This window comes from Thunnus albacares, chromosome 6 (assembly GCF_914725855.1).
Source record: "Thunnus albacares chromosome 6, fThuAlb1.1, whole genome shotgun sequence".
Lineage (NCBI taxonomy): Eukaryota > Metazoa > Chordata > Actinopteri > Scombriformes > Scombridae > Thunnus > Thunnus albacares.
In genome coordinates this window covers 11052153-11073401 of record NC_058111.1, presented here as the reverse complement: position 1 = coordinate 11073401, position 21249 = coordinate 11052153, and the positions used below count along the sequence as shown (strand labels likewise).

At 42.6% G+C, this 21249-nt stretch overlaps 1 protein-coding gene and 1 long non-coding RNA gene across 5 annotated transcripts in view; one reads left to right on the top strand and one right to left on the bottom strand.

Moving 5' to 3' along the window:
* The window catches only part of robo1 (roundabout, axon guidance receptor, homolog 1 (Drosophila)), a 128400-nt gene that overhangs the window by 75340 nt on the left and 31811 nt on the right, over positions 1 to 21249 (top strand). For all 3 annotated transcript variants that reach the window (XM_044353161.1, XM_044353162.1, XM_044353160.1), the window contains exons 3-6: positions 10173 to 10330; positions 14992 to 15112; positions 16371 to 16509; positions 16706 to 16833. In XM_044353161.1, the coding sequence (XP_044209096.1) occupies positions 10173 to 10330; positions 14992 to 15112; positions 16371 to 16509; positions 16706 to 16833 (546 nt within the window). The remainder of the gene's footprint in view (positions 1 to 10172; positions 10331 to 14991; positions 15113 to 16370; positions 16510 to 16705; positions 16834 to 21249) is intronic.
* LOC122983445 overlaps positions 16406 to 21249 on the bottom strand; it is a 30471-nt gene continuing 25627 nt past the window's right edge. For both annotated transcript variants that reach the window (XR_006403704.1, XR_006403703.1), the window contains exons 3-5: positions 20685 to 20807; positions 16692 to 16774; positions 16406 to 16495 (exon numbers count right to left, since the gene is read on the bottom strand). This is a non-coding gene — a long non-coding RNA (uncharacterized LOC122983445). The remainder of the gene's footprint in view (positions 16496 to 16691; positions 16775 to 20684; positions 20808 to 21249) is intronic.

Here is a 21249-nt window from a genome sequence, read left to right as displayed (position 1 = left end):
GGATCTCATTAAGCATGCATTAATAAGGCGTATCCCAAACAGAGTGGCAGCATAGTAAGGAGAACTAAAACACAAGCAAACACACCTGCCTGCCTATACATGAGTGTTCACACAAACATACTGGACTCTGCCATACTGCGCTCTAACAGTGGAAGTTGTTGTACATTAACCACTGGAAGGTCTAGCTGAGCAGAGGGGCAAGCAGGAGCTTTATTATGTTTGTGATATCTATTATCACTGATATGAATATGATATCCAGACCCTCATTCATTGTAAACGATCTCTCCTCTAGCCCCACACCAGGATTTAATTCCCCCTACCCTGGTCCTGTTTGCACAGCACCGCTGTAGAATAACATTGTGTCAGTCTCTGCTGTTTGTCAGTAGTATGTCTTTGTTTTGGGAAGATGAGCGAAATACTGGGAGTGTCCTGTAATCTAGTCCTGAGATCTCAGGCTAATAGAGAAGTGAAAAGATCTGGAGCAGATAATTGTACTCCGAAATGCGCAGACAAGGGTAAGCGGCGGGTCAAATGGCACTCTGCAGGAAAGCATGCTGTGTTTATAGATGTAATTTCTCTGATGGTGTGAGTTAGCTAGCTGACAGGCTCCTCTTACAGTACCCCTTCCTGCCCAGGATCATGAGAAATCCACCCTCTGCAAATGAGCCCACATCATTGCATGTCACATCAAATTAGAAGCATTTGTGATGACTGTACTACGCTGACGGGTGCGCTACCTCATTTATCCATCCCTGTATCTTCCTTCTCTCTCCCTCATTCTCTTTTTCTCTCTCACATGCGCTACACAGATGAACACACAAACACACATGTAAAAACAGTCAACCACACAGATTTTGGTTTCCCAGGAAGAAAAACAAGTTGCCTCACATCCCCCTCTTATCCCAGTCATATTGAAGGGTCCCGTGGCCGGTTAGGTTCCTACACAGCTTCTTTGTCATAGGGCTGAGGAGGGGTAAGGTCTAGAGGAGGGCAATGGGGCTCCAGGGGCCAGGAATGTTAATTGGGAAGATTGTTTTAATAAGACCCTCATCTTTGCAGATGCTGGGAGATGCTTAGCTGGTGGGGCCACACAGACAGGAGGGCAGCTCACAGTGAGATATTGTCAGCAAACATCACGGACACAATGTGAACAGAGCTGTGTAAAACACGTAGCGGGATTTAGGCACAAGTGGATAAAGATATTCCATGGCTCTTGGCGTGTTTACGCTTGCTTTTCTGGAGGTAAAGGGATTTACTGTAATGAACATTCTGTGGTGACAAATGTGCGATCTGCATATGCTCACCAATTCTGTGTTGTGTAAAATCCTATTACACTGTGAAGCCTCAGACAGACTGCCATAGTTTAGTAAAGCCGAATACAGACACAGAAGAGAGAATATCAGTGAAAAATAGCGGGGGGAAAAAGGAAGAATACTTTAAGGATTGGTTCCCCAAAATGACAAAAAAAATATTTTCTCACTTATCTCTAGTACTATATGCTGTTGGTTTTGGGTTTATTTGCCAGACTTTGGTGAATGAAATTTGTTGGTGGCGCTCACAGCAATGGAAAATTCAATTTTTTTTTAATAAAATCTACAGCAACATCTCCTTACTGGATCAAGGTCCCATTACCCTGGATAATCCACAGACCACACTGTCAGCAGTTTTCATAGGAACTATTTATTTGGTAGAGAATCGGTCCAAGTTGTGTCCACAGATACTTTAATTAGGAAACACTTCCAGTGAGGCATGTAAATCATGAAGTTATTTAACAGCTTACCAACACATATTTATAACCATGGAGACACATAGTGTTCAGGATATACTTGCATTCACATTTTGGCTACATAGTGTAGTATTTTTTTTATATACATATAAATAGAATGGCAATTTCTCACATGCAAAATACTAGCTGCACATTGCCTTGATGAAATAATTATTCTCCTGCCTTCAAGATGTTGCTGAATGCCACTGCCATGTGGCATTGTGTCTATACTGTGCATGTTTCATGAACCTATGTGCATGCTGGAAGCAGTTTGTTCCCTCGCCACAGTCCACAGAGAGACCCACTGCATCTGTGTGTGTTGTGTGTGAGAGGCAGAAAGAGACAGAGAATGAGATAGCAAACTGTACAGGTGTACATGTTTGTATGCACTATAGTGTTACATCTACTCTTTTGTACCTCTGCAGAGAGCTTTTAGCTTGAGGCTATACAGTGAGTGGTGAGAGCTAGGTTACTGAGGTTTTCAGTTCCTCCTTGTCCTCAGGGAATAGGCACCAGAGCTCCACCTATAGACAAGGCTTACAACACGGAAGACATGCTTTACTCACTTGGTACCTTTGTACCTGAAAGCACCGGTGCAACCTGGCTTGCCAAACGAGGACATATCATAAACATGCTTCTTTAAGCACTGGCAGTTTAGTGTTGACAACTGCAGTGTTGCCACAGCTATGTCATTAAGTCATTTTTTGTTGCAAGAGTGATGCAAACGAAGGCAATTCTCTACTTGTAAAATATGTTTATTTACCTGCTTCTCCCACCTTTATCTCCCTCATTATTATTTTACTACATTGTGAAACTCTTAAAAAGAGGTTGAAAATGGAAACAGATTGGATTCCACTGGCATCAGTTCTATGCTGTGTACACGGAATATGTTATTTAGATTGGCCAGCCCATAATGAGAAAACTATACATGTCTGAGTAACCAAACTTGATGCTGTGTTTCCACAACAGGTAACGTGTTCTCCTTCAGAATCAAAACAGCCCTGAAATCACTTTCATATGCAGATAGGGTGGGTGTAGGAGCCGATTTGTCGGGAGCTGAAACCCCACAAATAGCCCCTCTATGTTTTTCAAACATTAAATTTAAATGTGATAATCCCATACAGATGTTTATTACACAGTTTGCATTGTGGTGGTGGTGGGTGTTCCTATCAGGTTTTTATAGGATTTGTATTTTTCCCTTTTTTAAAATTTTTTTGGATGGAGGGAGAGTCGTTTTTGAGCCGTGATTTTTCTCCAACATTCCAGCTTGTGCAGCCCCAGCACTCGAAACACTCTTTATTTTAGTCCAACTGCTGCTCACCCAGCACTCCAATCAAACCAGCACTGTTTATTGAACTATGAGGTGCCAAGTCACTCACTCACTCAGTTACTCACATAAACCTACCTCCCCATTGCCCTCTGTGCCTTTCGCTGTGTTCGCCAAACGCCATCTCTCTCTCCAAGCCCAGCGAGAAGACTTATGACCATTTAAACAAACACAGGCACTCAATGGCCTCTCTGTCTGTACGTCTGTGGGGCAGGGTTTCCTTTATGTGGTGAATGTGTGTGTGTCTGTGTGTCCACATATGTTTGTGTTTCTTTATGTACAGACATAATTGCTTTTGGATTCTGATACACAAGGACTGCATGTGTTTTGTTGAAGTGTGTAACATAAAGAATGAAGCTGAGATTGAACTCTTTGCATTCAGCTCTCTGCAGCCTTACTGGGCCACGGTGAGTGCAGAAAAGCCCTGTGCTGTGCCACTGAAAGGTCCACAAAGCCATCTGCGTAGGCTGCCAGTGCCAGGTATAGACTGTAATCACCTGGCACAGCACAGTGTAAATGCCTTTACCCCCCCTAGCTTTTATCCCTGCTTCAATCCACACTACATCAGCAGGGCCAGCCTGACTCATTTCCCTACATGGCATCATTTACATCTGTATCTCTACAGTTAGTAGCATGTGTGCTGCTCATTCTCTGGATGCTGATCAAAATGCAGCGTCATGGTCTCATCTGATTTCCAACTGTCAAGATGTCTTCAAATTATTTTCAAACATTGTGTGTGTGTGTGTGTCTGCACGTAGTCCAATTTTATATCATTTATCGGTTCTGCATATACTTTGTTTATTTATAAATGGACTCACATAGTTTATTGCGCCGCCTCTGAATGTTTATATGAGTTAATCAAGGCATCCTGTCTCCGTTCTGTGACATGACATCACATCTTGAGGATGACCTCAAGGCATTCAGGGTGTGCAGGTGCAAACCCTAAAGACCAGTTGGTTAATAGTCTGTCTGCTATCGTTGACATATTTACGGGTGTCCACAAGGTGTCTTGTGGTCGACCAGGCACTTAGGCTGTCATGGGTTTTTAACCAATGTGACTCTACAGATGTGACCTTATATTGAATGTCACAGTTGTCTAGGGAGCTGCTATTGTTTTGTAAATGATTTATCAATATAGTAGCATTTGGAAATAAATGTGAAATCTATAAATTAAATTCTAAAAGAACAACATATGCAGGAAAATGTATGATGAGTTTATTGCACTTTTATTTACAGCTTCCCTACTTGTCAGTTTTATCTCGGTACTTGTGTATGTGTACATAGCTGTGAAGTTTATATATATAATCACCCATCCCAGACAGTATTATGAGCATGCTCATTGCAGGTTGCGTGCTGCAGGATAGGATAGAGTGTCTTCAGGGTGGGCAAGAGGGCATGAGCTCAGAGCCAAGGAACGAAAGCCAGATTGAGAAAGAGAGGGGAGTCTGCCGTGTCCAATCTCATCTCCCTGGTGGTGGGGTCAGGGGGGAACAAGGGAATGAGAAGGAGGAGGGAGAGGAGGGAAGCAGTGATCTCCTGAGTACAGTAGGAGTCCTATTATATCTTCACACCCACCAGCAAAACTACAGATTTATACAGTGCAAACACACACACACGCACACACACACACACATGCCGCTGGCAAATTATCCACCTGCAGCAGCCTTTGCAATAGAGTGGCATGGGTTAACACACCATCACTATGAGCCTCTCTTTGATGTAAGCTGTGTTCAAGCTGAGAGAGAGGTAAGATAAAGGGGTCAAATGCTGAGAGGGTAGAGAGAATTTTAGAGACAAAGCAAGAGATACACAGAAGGAGAGAATGAGAGGTGTTTGTCCCACAGGACAGAGCTGGAGGCAAGGTGAGGAGCATCAATATGTGAGGGCTTACCACACAACATAGCTGCATTGTGAATAAGGAAGATTTTTGCTTATGGCATAAACAATACTCATGAAGGGGAAGAGGAATTCTGTTGTATAGTAAGTAGGAATGGACTGGAGGGGACCTCAGCTATTGTAAGCCCCATTTGCCTGTCATTTGCCTAGAATATGGTATATTTTAATACAATTCAGCTGTTGTGAATGTGTTTTTTTTTTTTTTACATGTGAAATATTGAAACATCCATGCTTTTACCTTTTTTTGGATGTTTGTATTTTGCTGTTATTGAGACATTAACTCATCTTGTTATTGCATCATGCAGAAGCTCTTACAGTAAATATCCAATAATATAAGCATAGGATAAAAAAAATGGATGGGTAAGAAGCTGAAATTCTACTGCAGTCAAGCCCTTAAAGGACCAGTGTGTAAGATTTAGCGGCATCTAGCGGTGAGGTTGCAGATTGCAACCAAATGAATACACCTCCACTCACCCTCCTCTTCCAAGTGAGTAGGAGAATCTAGGCGGGCTGCGAAACTCACGAAAAGGCGCGAAAGGCCCTCTCTAGAGCCAGTGTTTGGTTTATCTGTTCTGGGCTACTGTAGAAACATGGCGGCGCAACATGGCGGCCTCCGTGGAAGAGGACCCGCTCCGTATATAGATATAAAGGGCTCATTCTAAGGTAATGAAAACACAGTGATTCTTATTTGTATGTGAATATATACTAATTGAAACATACTTATGAATATTATATTCCATTTCTGCCAAGTCTGTTCTGCTAGATGCTACTAAATCTTACACACTGGTCCTTTAAGCAGACATGTAATCAAGAACATCTGAGAATGGTTAGCCATTTGATATTTTCTCAGTGTTTGTTGCTGTGTCCACCTTAAATCTGCAGGTAATATTTGATGATGTTTGAGCAGTGATAGCATAATATTGTGGGAGCTTGTGAAGCAAACAGAGTAGATTTGTTCAGTTTAAAAGAAGCAGAACTTCGTGGGAGAGACAGACAGAATGGAAGAAAGTCATATTTTCTTCCCCTTTATGGAACAGTTTCTGTCTTTCCCCCCCTTTCATCTACTGTTCTCTTTCCTCACTCATGTATAGTCTCTTTTCCTTGCTGCTATCATTCATTCTGCTTCCTCTGCACTCCCTGGGGCTAGCTGTGTCCATTCTGTTTCAAGGAAAAATCCAAAGCCAAAGGCGAGACCCATGCTGTGCTCTGTGTCTCTGCAGGATTGACTCCGGGTGCCTTCTGATAAATCTTTAATTCCCCGGTGGGCCTGTTTTTGTATCCTTCCAAAGATTTGTGGGGAAGCTTGTTGTACTTGGTTTAATTTCCTCAGAACAAAGCTCATCTGATCTTCCCACCCAGACTGGTGTGTGGCATTAAGTCTTCATTTTCATTAATGTTGGAGGGGTAGCACGGGAATCTCATTTTAATTTGACATTTAAACATCTGTTTTCAATTTCCTCTGGAAAAGAGTGCGTTCATGTGTGTGTGTCTGTGTGTGCCTGTGCCTGTGCCTTTGCCTGGTGTGCCTGTGCCTGTGTATAACTGTGTGGGTGGATAGTTTGTGGGGGTGATGAACCTGGGAGTTTTCAGAGCTGAGAGCAGCCATCTCAGCTGACCTTTAAAGGAGGGGTTTGAATATAAGAAATGATGGTAGCTAATTGTGTTAGCCTCAGCATAGCTCCAATTTGCTACTGTGGACCTGGGGAGCGATTTATCATACAGTACAGTAGAGTGTGGTTAGACTGGGCTTAACAGATGTTTGCCACTGCAGACTAAACCTCTGCATTGATAGATATGGTTGACAAGCAGCGTGATATGGCAGCCAGATGAGATAGGATGTGTTTTGTTCTTAGTCCACTGGAAAGCTAAAAGAGGAAAAGCAATGCAGAATGCATCCCTTTACCTTGATAGAGCATATTGATATCTGTCCAGGTATGGATATTCACTCTGTTTCATCCCATCATCAGCATATTTGAGCAAATCCAGGACAGACAAAGAGGTGTCTCTATGCTGGGACCTGTGACTCTGACCCATTTCCACATATTAAGCCACAAACTGAAAATCTCTCAGTACATACACAAATGCGCACTCATACACACACACACACACACATACACATTGAGTTTGGCCTCCCTGTTAATAGTGCAGGAAATATTATCTGCTAGGGGACAGCTGCAGACTCACTAGAGAGACAGAATGGTAGAGTAGGCTCATTATCCCAAAGACAGACACAGACCACACCACATACACACTCTCTTTAGGACAGCACACAGCATGAGAGCCACTCTATCCCATTTTTTCACCTAAATCTGGGTCCCAGAACAGGAACAGTTAGAGAGGGAGGCATGCAGAGCCTTATGCAGTATGTATACAGGAAGGAGGGACTGTGGATGCCTTATTTAAACCAGTAGGGCCAGAGGCAACCGATTCCACCACAGCTCTGGATCTGGCAGGGCTTCTGGCAGAAAAGTTGGGGCTTTGCACCCCATCCAGATATGGGTTTCATCTGTCTGTCTGTCTGTCTGACAGACTGTCTGGCTGCCTCTGTCTCCCTCTTGTTCTCTCTGCCTCCATCCCAGAGGATTTTGTTTTCCGCTACGCAGATGTTCGGGGCTGTCTGCTGCGCTGCACTCAGCTGTGTTTATAACAAAGAGGTGTTGGTTTGGAGGAGGAGAGAGAGCAGCGAGGTAGGGGGTGAATGCTGTTCAGAAGGGGTGGAGGTCACAGCGCTGTTGGTGTAAACAGTGGATGATGCCAGCTCTCCCTCGGGCCTCCAACTAGTCAATACAGCATCCCTTTTTTTTCCTCATTTCCTCCCCACACATCCCCCTTTATTTTCCAGAGAGACAGATGCATCTGCATGTTAGCCGAAAGAGTTACGGTGAGGCCAGCAGGGGAGGTAGAGACCCACTGAGAGGAGACGAGGTGCACTTAATGTCACAGTTAAAGTTACTGTGCTCACTCACCCAAACGTTTATTACAGGCTCTGCATTAGCTGTGCAGGAAAGAACATGCATTCTCTCCCACACTCTTTTTTCTTTTAATCTCTTAAGTATGCATTGTCTTGATTGATAGAATGTTGTCACCAGTTGTTGATGCAGTATCTTTACACTTTTTTAACGCTGACTGAAGAAAAAAAGAAAGAAAGCTAAGGCTGTCTGTGGAGTCTCAGGTGTTTGGCTCACCTTGATACTCAAGGCTGCCTTTTACAGTAATGCTCCTCAGAGCAGGTTGACCTTGCTGATACAAATACACAGTGTTTTTTTTTTTTCTTCATTGGAATTGGTGCTCTAATGGATCGGATGTTTAGCGTTTACATTTGCATTCCAGGATGACTGTATCTGCTTTTAACTACAGCAAATTACCTCACACACCACACAGCTGCACTGCTGAGTTTGAGTTGGATCAGTGTGAGCGCAGGACATTTAGGGGGTCACTAGCATAATGGTTATTCATCTGTGTACACTAATGTGCACATTTCTGCCTTTTTCAACAGCATACGAGTCACAGAATATTTGATGGATCACTTTGCTTTGTTTCAGATTTATACAGTTCCTGTGCTTAAGAATTGAAGCTATAGTGTTTCAGCTGTATGCAGGGAATTGTAGGTATGATTATGCAGTGCAGGACTGGGGAAGCTATTACCACCCATCTTCCTCTAAAACCTGGTTCCTACTGTTGAATGTGATTCCCACTCCACACTGCAAGAAGCAGAGAGCAATATCTGGGCTCGGAATGACCAATTAAGTGCTTAAAGGGTTTAGTCAGGAATTTGTTGGCTGTCAGTAGGTGAGGGGTCCTGGGGTGAGGCTGACTTTGATCTGTGACTGAGGTGACTTTAGAGCAAGCTGAGGAGCGTGAGACAATTGGCGGCCAAAGCTCCGTTTATCCCCAAAACACAGAGAAAATAACATTACTTTTCCATGCATCCAAAGGGATAACAATGCACATACACACTGTGTTGACCCTGCATACTTTGTGTGCAGCCTGAATTTCAGACTAAAATTTACAAGCACTGTTTTCATATGTTTTTATATGTACATGCGCTGGAGCTGGGAAAATGATTACTGGCATACCGTCTGCAGTGGAGAGCTTGTTGCTCTTTCACTACTTTCTCCGCTCTCAATAAACCTCCAGTTTATCTTTAACACCGGAGATACAGAGAGCAAAGATATGCTGTTACTCTGCCCTTCAGAAAATAGATATGCATTGATCTGCTTGTTGCAACTACCAGGTGGTAATGATACTCTGATAAGGCCGGCAGGCAAAGACTAATGATTTTAGGTGAGGCAGGTTTTGTAATTTTGCATCCAGCATTCCCGAATGAAAATAAGAAATGCTCAGTTAATCTCTGCAAACCTTCACATCTATTCACTATCAAATTTGTATCAACAAATTAGACCTAGGAATGAGAAGCTGTGGACCTCTTGTGTGGGAATAATGAAAATCCATCGCTGTGTCATCTTTTTTTACAGCACTTCCAGCAGAGAAATCAGTGCAAATAAGAATCACATCCTACCGAAGTACTTAGCAAAGCAGTAAAGGTAGATTAGATCTAATGTAGATTTTCATCTATGTCAAGATAGCACGGGTGTATGAGTGCAGGGGATGTAAATATGGAGTGTCAGGGAGAGATGAAAACGCGATGATGGAGAGCCGATGATCAGTGTGTACTATGTGTGTGTGTGTATGTACATGGTTATATGAAGGTTCGTGTGGTTCACTTAACAAAAACGAAGGTCATTGCTGTTAGAGATGATGATTGGCGCTGATATGTGTTCATCATCGCTGTTGTAAAACATATTGACAGTAAGGTTATATGGGAGAAAGCAGGCCATTAAAAATAGCAGCTGTACAAGCTTTTACTTTATTTAGTCAATACTGTATACTGTAAAGACATTTTGATGGGATTAGTTTTCATGGCAGGCTAGAAGCAGTGAATCAATAGTGATGTGTGCCCAACATTTTGTGCAGAACTAATTATGTGTGTCAAAACACTTAACTGCTGTTTTACTAGCTGACTCCGACTTTGTAAATGTAGCAACAAATTTAAGTGTTATGCTTTTTTAAAAACAACGTAATAATCCGCCTCTTTAACTATTCCTTTGCTGTATGTTTCCTAAAGAATAACATGTTGTCATCTTGTTTAAATTATGTTTTTTTTCCTCTTTCTGTCTTCTGCAGTTCTTCGTGATGATTTCAGACAGAACCCTGCAGATGTGATTGTGGCAGCTGGAGAGCCAGCAGTCCTGGAATGTCAACCTCCACGTGGGCATCCTGAACCCACCATATCATGGAAAAAAGATGGCGTAAACATTGATGACCGAGATGAAAGAATCACTGTAAGCAGATTGACTTTAACATTGTTATTGCTGACACATAGTCAAATATATTGATGTGTGAAGACTGCTTTGTATATAAGGACGATGTGTTTAAATGTGTAAGATAGATTGACCCAGTGATGCAGGTCAAACCATTACCACCACTTCAGTGTTTGTTGAAACATTGATTTGTTTGGCTCATCATTCACATATAGCAATTACTAAACCCAAAACGACCCATTTTGGTGGCTACAACCTTTAATGACTGAGGTATAAAATCAGTCTTGCTCCACTGGTCAGCAGCAGTGCATTGATTGGGGATAGCATGCTGATGAAATCAACTAAGAAATGCATAGATCAGGAAGCAGAAACGAGCTGACTGGAATCAAAGAAGAGAAAGTTGTGCTCAGCAGCAGTAGCACCTGCAGAATCCAAACAACACTCTACATTTGATTTACAACCAAAACACCACCAATTGTTCGGCTTTAATTAAAATAGCAGCACAGCTAGCACTGCAGTATCAGTCAGTCGTACCAAAGGCCTGTCTTTAATAATCCCAGTTCAAACTGTTTCTACCAAACACAACTCTCTGTCCTTAAACAGGAAGACACTTGTGTTGTGTTTAATTTGTAATGATTGGATGTGTGCTTCAGGGATGTGAAGGCTCTGACTCAGCACTCAGCTAACACAGGCAGATAGTGAGAAGGAAGTAGTTAGCAGTGTGTCTGGATCTCATTTTCACAATCCGACTGGTGGGGTTTTAAGGTTCTGGTTCCACATTGTGCAGTTATTAAGTAATCGAATAGTTTGGCCCCCAAGTGCTGACGATAGCTAACTTCACAGTAAAGTCGTGGAAAATCAAATCTGCCCCAGACAATAAATACAAGGTACTAATAAAGATGTTCCACTCTGTATGCCTTCAGCATAGTGCTGAAATCCAGCCTGGACTACTTGTGCTCAATACTTTTTCATTACTGGGTAAGTCAAAACAGTGATTTATCACTATTGGCTGTCTTCAGCGGAGGGTCGTACATGACAAAACATAGTTTTGTCTGTTGAGGTTGGGCACATTGAGCTCTGATGGCAATTCAAACTCCTAAACAGTGCAAGTATTCTTTCTCTCTGTTTTTTTTTTCCTAAGCTGCACAGGCAGAAGATTAAGAGTCTGTGTCTGGCTGCTGAGCAGCATAATTGAAAGAAACAAGCGCATAATCTAGTTTAAAGAGAATCACATCATATCTGTCCCTGAGTTTAATCAATAGTCACTGATAAGCACGAAAACTTCTATGCCACATAGTGAACTCTTGTGGTCTTGAAGGAATTTACTATCTGTCGTGTGTTATTTAATCATTTGATTCATGCATTTATAATGTATGTCTGCACATCTGACCACATATTTGTGCTTGCTGTTCCACTGTAAATAATATTTTGGGCAAAATGCAACATCCCATTTTTTCCTGAGCTGACACTGAAGATAATTTGTATTAGAGAATTGTTCCTGTATGAAGAAAAAATGCATTAATCAGTTTTATCGTTTACCTTTTCAGTTTTGGCTATCACCTAATGTTAAACTATCTCATGCTGCTAACTGTAGAGTGTTAAAGAAGAGGTGCTTTGAGGACAAAGCAGCCCTGTTTCAACTCAGCGTTATGCATGGCTCTCATGCACATGGCCTTTCCCATAATTATATTTTAGCCCCACTGAATACAACACTCACACACTATTTCTGTTGTTTATAAATCATTTCTGCAATAACATCCATCCTACCCCCTGCATGTGCATGGTGGAAGTGAGGGCTTATTCTCACTGCTGTATATGTGATTTTCTGCACTGCTGCTGTAACACAGGCTAAATGACTCAAAGTTGTGTCCTTGTAGCCTGAAGCAGTGTTGGGCCTTCTGTGGAACTGAAAACAGGGTCTGGTAGATTTAACAACACCGTGTGGACCAGCTGGTGTTGCTCACTGTAAACTTCCTGTCAAGCACAAAATCTCACAGACTGAGTGTTCCACAATGACCACTTTTAAAGTAGTTCTAGACGTCATCTATGACCATCGAAGTATATGTAATCAACTGTGGTGACAGATGGGAGTCTGGGCGATGTCCTGTGGCCCATGTTAACGTATCAAGTTGTATTGCAAAAAGGACAATCATGATGCGATGCCCAGTGTATGTTTACAGTATAGCAAATGTGGTCTGAGTGAATATGGGACTGTAGAGGGAAGCAGTGGGTGGAATCTTTATAATGTGATGAACAGCTGAGCTCGTCAAAGGGCTTCTCATCCTGCCTGCTTTGTTGTTTGGTTCAGTCCATTCCTCCCACCATGCAACATGCTGGAACGTGCAGTCTCCTTGGTGATCACTGGTAATCAGAGCGAGGTACCTAACCACCTGCAATGGGGATTTTCTCTCTCTGTACTGCACTTTACTTTGGTGGTTTCTACATAAAGAGGAATGAACTTCAGATAAGGAAGACACATCAGAGAGAACCCTCTCTGTTTTCCTATCTATTCTAGTCAGCTATGTGTAAACACCAATGATGTGCTGTGTACCATCTCACATATATTCATGACTTCATGTGGGGTGGTTGTGAAAAGTTTCCCACCAAGCCATAAAAAGTGAAGTAGGACTATTACCCTGTAATGCTGCTGTGCTACTAGCAGCAGCTGTCTGCATTCCTCTCAACTTAGTCAAACAGGTCTTTCAGGAACAATGAGGGAAGGATAAATAAACAGAAAAAGGAAAAATTCCAGTATTTAAACCTAGACCATTGTCTGCTAAGAGCAAAAGTCTGTCTGCGGCATCATAAATGTCCAAAATGCTGCACATTGTTCTCCTTCTTTTGTGTACTAGTTGTGGCTAATTATCAGCCTGGAAAATGAACTGCTGTGTGAATACAAACAGAGTTCATGCTGAATGGGGGCTTTTGCATTATCAGCACTGCCAAATGACATGAGACAAAAGGCAACAGGATAGAGCCATCTCCCAGTAATGCAGGGATAATGGTCAGATTGTTGGGGCTTTCAGCCGCCTGTGTGCTGCGCTGTGTTGTGTGGAGAGGATATGCATGCAGAGAAAAAGAGGACCGCTGCTGCATTCATTTATTTTAGCCAACTCTCAGAGTCCCTGCTGCTCTGGCACTCCAAATATGCCTTCTGAGAATGGGAAACTGCCACAGACACATGGTGGTAAGAATATGGATAGAGTAGACAGAGCCTTAAGTGGATCCTCATGTCAAAGCCCTGTGGAACCAACAGTACACCCCCCCCCCCCTTCTTTCTCTGCTGTATGGTCTGCCCTGACCTTGGGCCTTTGTGAGTGTCACAGTGTTTTAGCTGTTAAGCCTTTCCTCAAACAAACAGTAACATAATGATACTTCAAACCCCTCCAGCATCACGGGGTGCCCTAAATAAGCCAGCCTTCCACAGCCTCTTCAAGTCTCTCTGCCTCCTGTTTTACCATGAATATTAAACAGGGGTGAAGGGCTGAGGAATGCCTCAGAACCTAGAAGAATGTGTCCGGTTGCAAAGTTGTCCTTCAAGAAATCGTAGACTCAGACTGGCTGCTCTATGAGGACTAAAATCCATTTTTCAGGATATACACAGTTTTAAGTTTGTTCTTCGTGCAAGGGATGAAAACTCCTTGTTGTCTTTCTTCTGGTATGTTAAGTGTTGGAGAGAGACATATAATAGCATGCAAGTCAACACACATGTAGGAGAGCTTGAGTTTGACATTGCAGTCATGGAGAAAGCTGATTTTTTCTGTGTCAAGTTCCCTGTCAGTGGTTCTCTAATGAGGGTATCGATGACATGCTTGCAGGTGGTGGTCCTGGTCTTGCAGGCTGATGTGTGCATTTTAAACCTTAAGCCCTATCAAGACACAGAGATCATTGGTGCACCATGCTATTGTCTGTCTCTGTGTTGACTGGCATGGTTGTCAGCTGAGAGAAGGGCTGAGGGGCCTGTCTTGGGGCCTGTGCTGCCTTTCTGACTGCCTGAGAACAAAGCACCTCCTCTGGCCTGTAATCAAAGCCCTGGGAAATAACAGACATGACATTCACCTGGACAAACACACATTCACTGCTGGGTGTGTGTGTTCTTCATGAATGTATGTTCACTTGGTCTCACCTGTAGTTGTATTCACACACAGAAAACATTCCAAGAAACCTATTCTTTAAAACATTCCCTACAATAATAGACGAAACTGCCCAGAAGCCCTTTGAAGCAACTGGAAAAGTGCTCGCAGTCCTGCACTGCCTCAGGTGTTCCCTCAGGGACCTGCGGTTGTGTTGGATTGGGAAAGTGTTTTTTGGCTCAGATTACTTTGAGGAGGAACAGGCTGACTGATAGTGATTTAGACTTCAAGTGGAAGCTGAGTGGGAAGAACACAAAACCACTAGACAGAGTAGTCCAGTTGGTCTCAGAGCAAAGCCCAATAAAAAGAACTCCTCTGCACCAAGCTATTACGTGTTTGTGAATACATTTTATCATGGTGTTGTAATGACCTTTTGGTAAGTAAATGCTCACAGGCATTCTTGAGTGTAATCAGGAAATGTTTTGTAATGTTTGGCCTATGCTGTTTTCTGTTTTCTCTGTGTCAAACACAGCCTCAAGCATCACAGACTTGAATATTGCTGTTTTTCCTCTCCATGTTTAGCCTCTCACCTCCTCTTCTATTCCTCAGATTCGTGGAGGGAAGCTGATGATCACAAATGCGCGGAAGAGCGATGCTGGGAAGTACGTGTGCGTCGGCACAAACATGGTTGGAGAACGGGAAAGTGAAATAGCTGAACTTACAGTGCTTGGTAATGAACCTGTTTTTCTCTCTGTTAGAGTGTCTATATCTGCTGTCCACTTTATTCTCAGCCCACATACAACCCAAAACCACGCATGCCCACATTCACACACTGCTTTTTTTCTGTTTGTCTGCAGTGAGAAACAGAATCCAGATGTTAAGCTTTGATTGTCTGTCTCCCAGAGAACTAAATGGTGTCACTGACCTTTATCAGATAGTGTGAGATGACCTCCAATCTCACACTTAACTATGAAACCTACACTGACCCCAGCGGCTTCTCTCCTCTGACCAGCTGCACCCTATTTCACCACAAGTGACCTCTGATCTCTATATTCCTCTGTGTCCGAAGCAGAGAGCATGTCCAGACTCTTGATTTTATCGCTAGCTTTTTCACTTCCTCTACCTCTCCTCCTCAGAGACCTCTTGTAATCTGTCATAAGGAACAACAACAAAGCTGGCTTTGGCAAGATAAATAATTACACTGTACATACAGAAAAATAACACACTCAGGGCTTAAAAGACGCAAGCCCTTAGCTTTTGTCAGAGTGAGTATCATAAACCAGAAACTCTGTTTATTTATAAGCCACCCTGGATAGATTTAGGGACCAAGTCTGAAAGAATGTGTTCAAAGCAACAGAAAGCTATGGCTTCTTTAGGTTTAGTGAATATAAAAAATAAACATTGGACATGCTGTGGTGACTTTTGGGACTGGTGACCAGAGAGTCGGGGCTGGACTTAAGGGTCATGGGGTTAACAAGATGACAGAAGGTGTCCTGTCTTCAATCAGTTTAGTTTCTTGTCGCGCGTAATTAAAGCCTTAACTCTACCACAAAGTAGTAACTGTTTCCTGCCCTGTGTTCTGTCTTGTGACTTACTCTATGTGTACTGTCTAGTCAAGAGTATATTTTGGATTTATGAAATGTGTGTCATCAACCATACACCATTTTCTTGTGATGTTGTGCCTCAAACTAAATAAGATTATGTCACATTATTACTCATTATTTTCATTACATTATATCACATAAAACAAGACACATCACGAGGCCAATAACAAAATGATTTAAACCAGGCTTCTCTCCAAGATGGTCTTTTCCACTATGGGTTTTATCCAACTTTAAATCTAATTTCAAACTATAAAGAATAAAACCAAGATTTATTGAGGAAATCAGAGCCACAGATTTCATGACTTTAACTTAATCAAAACATTTCTCCTGCACTACCGTTCTGTGATGTGTTTGTGATGTTTAATTTGTTGGGTCTTTCTACAGAGCGTCCCAGCTTTGTACGCCGCCCCAGCAGCCAGGTGGTGTTGGTGGACCAAAGTGTAGAGTTCAGGTGTGAGGCCCGTGGTGACCCAGTTCCCACTGTGCGCTGGAGGAAAGATGATGGAGAACTGCCCAAAGGAAGGTATGACTCATCAACTAGTTGCCTTTCATCACACAATACCCTCCTCCCTCACCCTTTCCCTCTCTTTGTTTGATTCACTGCGCGCTTTTGTCTACATCGTCAGCTGACGCATGTTGCGTTTTTACTCTGACTCTGTGTACACAAAGTTTTTGTGAACTTGACCAATATTTGTGTCTGAATACCTGTTTTCATCCAGATATGAAATTCGTGAGGACCACACCCTGAAGATCCGTCGTCTGACCCCAGCTGATGTAGGCTCCTACACCTGCGTGGCAGAGAACATGGTGGGCAAGGCGGAAGCAGTGGCCACCCTCACCGTCCACGGTAAGACAGAACACAGTTACGGGCTTCAGTTTCACACTGCTCAGTTGGTTAAATATTTCATTTATAGCCCCTCAGACAGCTACTCTAAATTCATTTCCATTTTGGGTCTTTGTGCAGTTGATTCAAATGCAATTTAGCCCAGCCACATTGCAATAATAGCCTCCAGCTTTAGTACTACACGGTCATCACTTTCAACTATTCTCTCTCAATTAGCTGATTGATTTCTAATAAAAAGAAACGCAAAAATCCATAACAGCTGTAGAGTTGTGCACATGGGAGCTCAACTCTACAATCGATTTCATTTGCCCTATACAAGTGGCATTTCTCAGGAGGCCTGTCTTCCTTCATGTTTTAAGACATACAGTACTATTTGTGAACGTATGGAATATCTGTGTGTCTCTTGTAGCCCTCTCCATTGGACGTCTTATTAACACAGTGAGAATATAAAGCAGCCGGTCACAGTGTGTGAACATTCAGAAAGAGAACCATTCAGGGGAATGGGGGCTGGGATCACCCCAAAAGCCTCTTGAGATTCAGAGGAACACAGGGGCCATTTAACGCCAAACTAATGGGAATGTTGGGAGTCGGGTGAGAGGAGAAGGGAGGGAAGGAGGAGGAGGCTCAGAGCATTGGAGATAGGGATTGGATGGAAGGACAGTGAGTATGTTGGTCTTTGGTGGCGGCTCACCACTGATGCAGAACGGGTTGGGAATTGGGGCTGGGGGCGATTGTGGTGAAGACGATAGAGGGGAAAAGAGGTTTCTGTGGTGAGGTCAGTCATATTAATGTCACTACCAGCAGTCAGCACAGCAGAGATATAAAGAGACAAGGCAATTCTATTCCTCTGCCAACCCCCACCCACAAACACAGATATTTCATCTTCACATGGCTACCCTTTGCAATTATTTCTTGATTTTCTCCGCAAGACAGCAATCTTTAGATTGGTTTGAGGAGAGAGATTAGGCACACCTGTCAATATACCCATCAATATATCTACTTCTCTTATTGCCTTTTTTCGTTCTTCCCTTCACCCTGATGAAAGCTTAGTTAATGAGCAGGAACAGCATTGATGTGATGGTTCAATAAACTGTTTTTCAGGCTTAGAATCATATTTGAAATGTTAAATCCTCCCTTGTCCTCAGTGGAAATGAAATGTCTTAACCTCAGGCCAATTCCCTGTTGCCTGCATGCAGAAGCCAGGCACTGACCCTCTTTTCTTGCCTTGTGCCTCCCAGCTCCCCGTGCTCTTAAGAGTGAGAAAGGCATGAAAACTGAAGGAAAAGTGCTTAAATTGATTAAAGTACAAGAAAGAAAAAAATGTTTGACATACAACTAGTCAAAAGTTTGGACACATCTTCCCATTCACTTGAATGAGAGGGTGTGTCCAAACTTTTGAGTGGTGCTGCAGATTTAAAGAACAAATGCCAATGCTGAAGTGTAATATCAGGTGAAAAGCATAACAACATAACATAAATCACAGGAATCCTTGTACTGCTTTCACTGTTAGATCAGACTGATGCCTGAACCTTCCTAGAGCCATTTCCATTTACTCTTCAGATCCCTTAGCTTCATCCAGACCAGGACATGAGGAGGCCAGAGAGGCTGTGGGCACTGAGTAGTCCAGCTAATTAAAGACAAGCAGGCCGCAGTCCCACGCCCGGAAATGACATGCTTCTAATTACAGATGCGGGCATAGGAAAGGAAAGAAAAGCCGGGTAATTGTAGGTCTAAATGAGCCAAAGTAGCAGAAGCGATGTATAGGTAGTAAGATGTCGCTGTAGTAGTGAAGACACCGCTAATGTGGGGGGTAGCAGTTTAGTCTGTGGGTTTTGTGGGCCGTGCTGTCGCTCTGTATCAAGAGTCAAAGTATGGCAAGATTACTGAGCTGCGGCATAAGAACAACTGAGCAGCTGAATAAAATCACTTCAGAGGTTGTGAGCTACTGGCAGGGAGAACTACACCATAATGTAATTTCTTATATCCTAAGTGGAATTAATGTAAATATTCTTTGAACTCAAGTTTCTTGCAATTCTGCTCTGATGTGTAAATGTACAATAAAACTAATTGAATTAAAATAGAATTTTCAAATTGTTAAATATATAAATCATTCCCTTCAGTGCAATTATGCAATTTGCTTATCATTGCAATATAGTATATGAAAGTGATATTAACAATATAGCAAGACGCACAGTATTGAAGATATTTTTGTTCAAACTAAATCCCTTTCGAGCGCTGAACGGTGTATTAGAAGAATCCAGCTCTGTATGGACAGAGGGGGATTTTCACACCCTCCATGGTCAGATTGTCAGTGAACAATGCAGACATTGTGGAAGTGGCGCCCTGGGCTATTTTTCTTTCAATGTGCTCCGCTCTTGTTACTAACTTAATCAGTGAATTATTGTCTTACACGTGTGTTTGTCAGTCTGGTACACCTCCTCTGGACTTATAAATATGTCAAGTAAAATATTCCATTGATTGATGGAAGAAGCACATAATTGGCCAAGTCACCAGCTATATTTATAGTTTCTCAGTAAAATCATTAATCCGAGCCACATGGGAGTGTATTAGTGAGATGGCCTCTTTAGCTATTAAGTAGGGTGTGCGTACATGTATTTTTAAAGATTTAAGGATCAGACAAAGGCATTTTGATGTGGGTCTGGTGTGGTTAGATAATGCTTATATAGTGTTTTATTAATTAAACCTTACCGATGGACTTCCACCATAGGAATGTAAATGCATAGCTTCACACAGTGTTGGACAAGATTCAGAAAATCAACGTGTTATTTTTTCTCAGCTAGTTAAAGTTTGCCGTTAGCAGTGATTTATGTGTAGAAAGGCCTTGAATGGAATGGTAGTCCCTAGAGCAGCGTTGCTAATAACCCATGTAAAGGGTCTGGAAGGAGACTTGGAACTGGTGCCAAAAGAGAGTGAATGAGAGGAACTTTCTTGTCAGCAGTCTGTGTGCTGTTCATGTGATGATAAATACCAAATCGCGGTTGGGCGCCACATTTAGAACTGATGCTTTGTGCTGCTCTATCTCTGTATCTCTGCATTTGATTTGGCTTAACCATCCAATAGACCTTCATTGTGTATTGCTTGCTGTCACACAAAGTTGTGAGGGCCACAATTCAGTTGATATACAGTATACAAAGTCTCAGAGCGAGACAGAGCATTTAAAGCACGCTACGGACCTCCCAGTGGGAGCTACTATTAATCATGCTAAATCCTCTGCTTGCAGTTCTACTCTGGTGTTGATGTCAGGCCCACTGAACAGCAACTATACACAGATCCCCATTAATATCTCTGCTGTGGTCTTTGGTACATAGCCTGCCTCCTATTGGGCTGGAGGCCACAATGCTCAGTGCTATTTCCCCCAACCTCTCTGATCAGCTTATTGATAGAGGCTCCCCTCTGCGCTGTAAGCTAGCAGAAAGCCCACAACAAAGTATTCCGGTCAGATTTAGGGCTAACCTCTCCCTCCAGGTCCACAACTGTGATCACAGCAGCATGGGAGAGGTAGGGTTACCTAATTAAAGGCTTAGACACACATGAATGGATGTGTGTAGGTGTTTCAGGTGGTGTGTGTATTTGTGGGTGTGTATGTTCTCATGATCGTGTGTATCTAGAGCCTCTCACACACAGCAGTGAGCGCCTTCTTCTGGGAGCATTTGATGCAAGTCTTATCTGCATTTTAAAGGCCAGCGATAGGTAGGGGGAGGAGGGAGGGGTTGGCCATTACTCTGACTGACAGCGTTTATGTTTCCGTGGGAGCCGTTGAAGCAGACAGATTAGATAAGGTGAGTGATTGGCTGGGGGAGATTTATGTCCAGAGAGTGACAGTTAACATTCACCTTGTATTTTTATGGACCAGGCTTACATTTGCCTGGCTGTGTTTGAGAGACTGTGATCTAGCTGCTCCTCAGGGTGCTCTAAACCTCATTAAGGGCACAGAGATGTTCACCTTCACACAACACCTGGAAAGAGAGGGAAAAAAATAAACAAAGCGTGATGTTGCTAAGCTCAAAACATCTGTCTTGTGTGTTTCATGATGTTGTCTGTGTACCTTCTTTGTCATTTTGTTTTATATAATCCAGCATGTTTCCTGTCCTTGAGCATGTCCCAAGACTAAGAAGGAATGTTGAATCAGATGTTCTTCAGTATTTTCTCTGTGTGTGCATTTTTAATGCATTCCTGATCACTTGTGGTAATTATTTTTAGCCGTGTGTATCTTGTGGTCCCTAGGGTTTGAGTCAAGGGTGAAATATGACATGTCTTGTATTCATTGAATAATAATAACATGAATATTTGTACCCATGGACATCACATTGTTATTTTCCTTATCTCTCCTCTTTATGTCATGCTGTTTATTATTTATTTATTCATCTTTGGGTTTTTGTTGTTGTGTTTTTGTTTCCC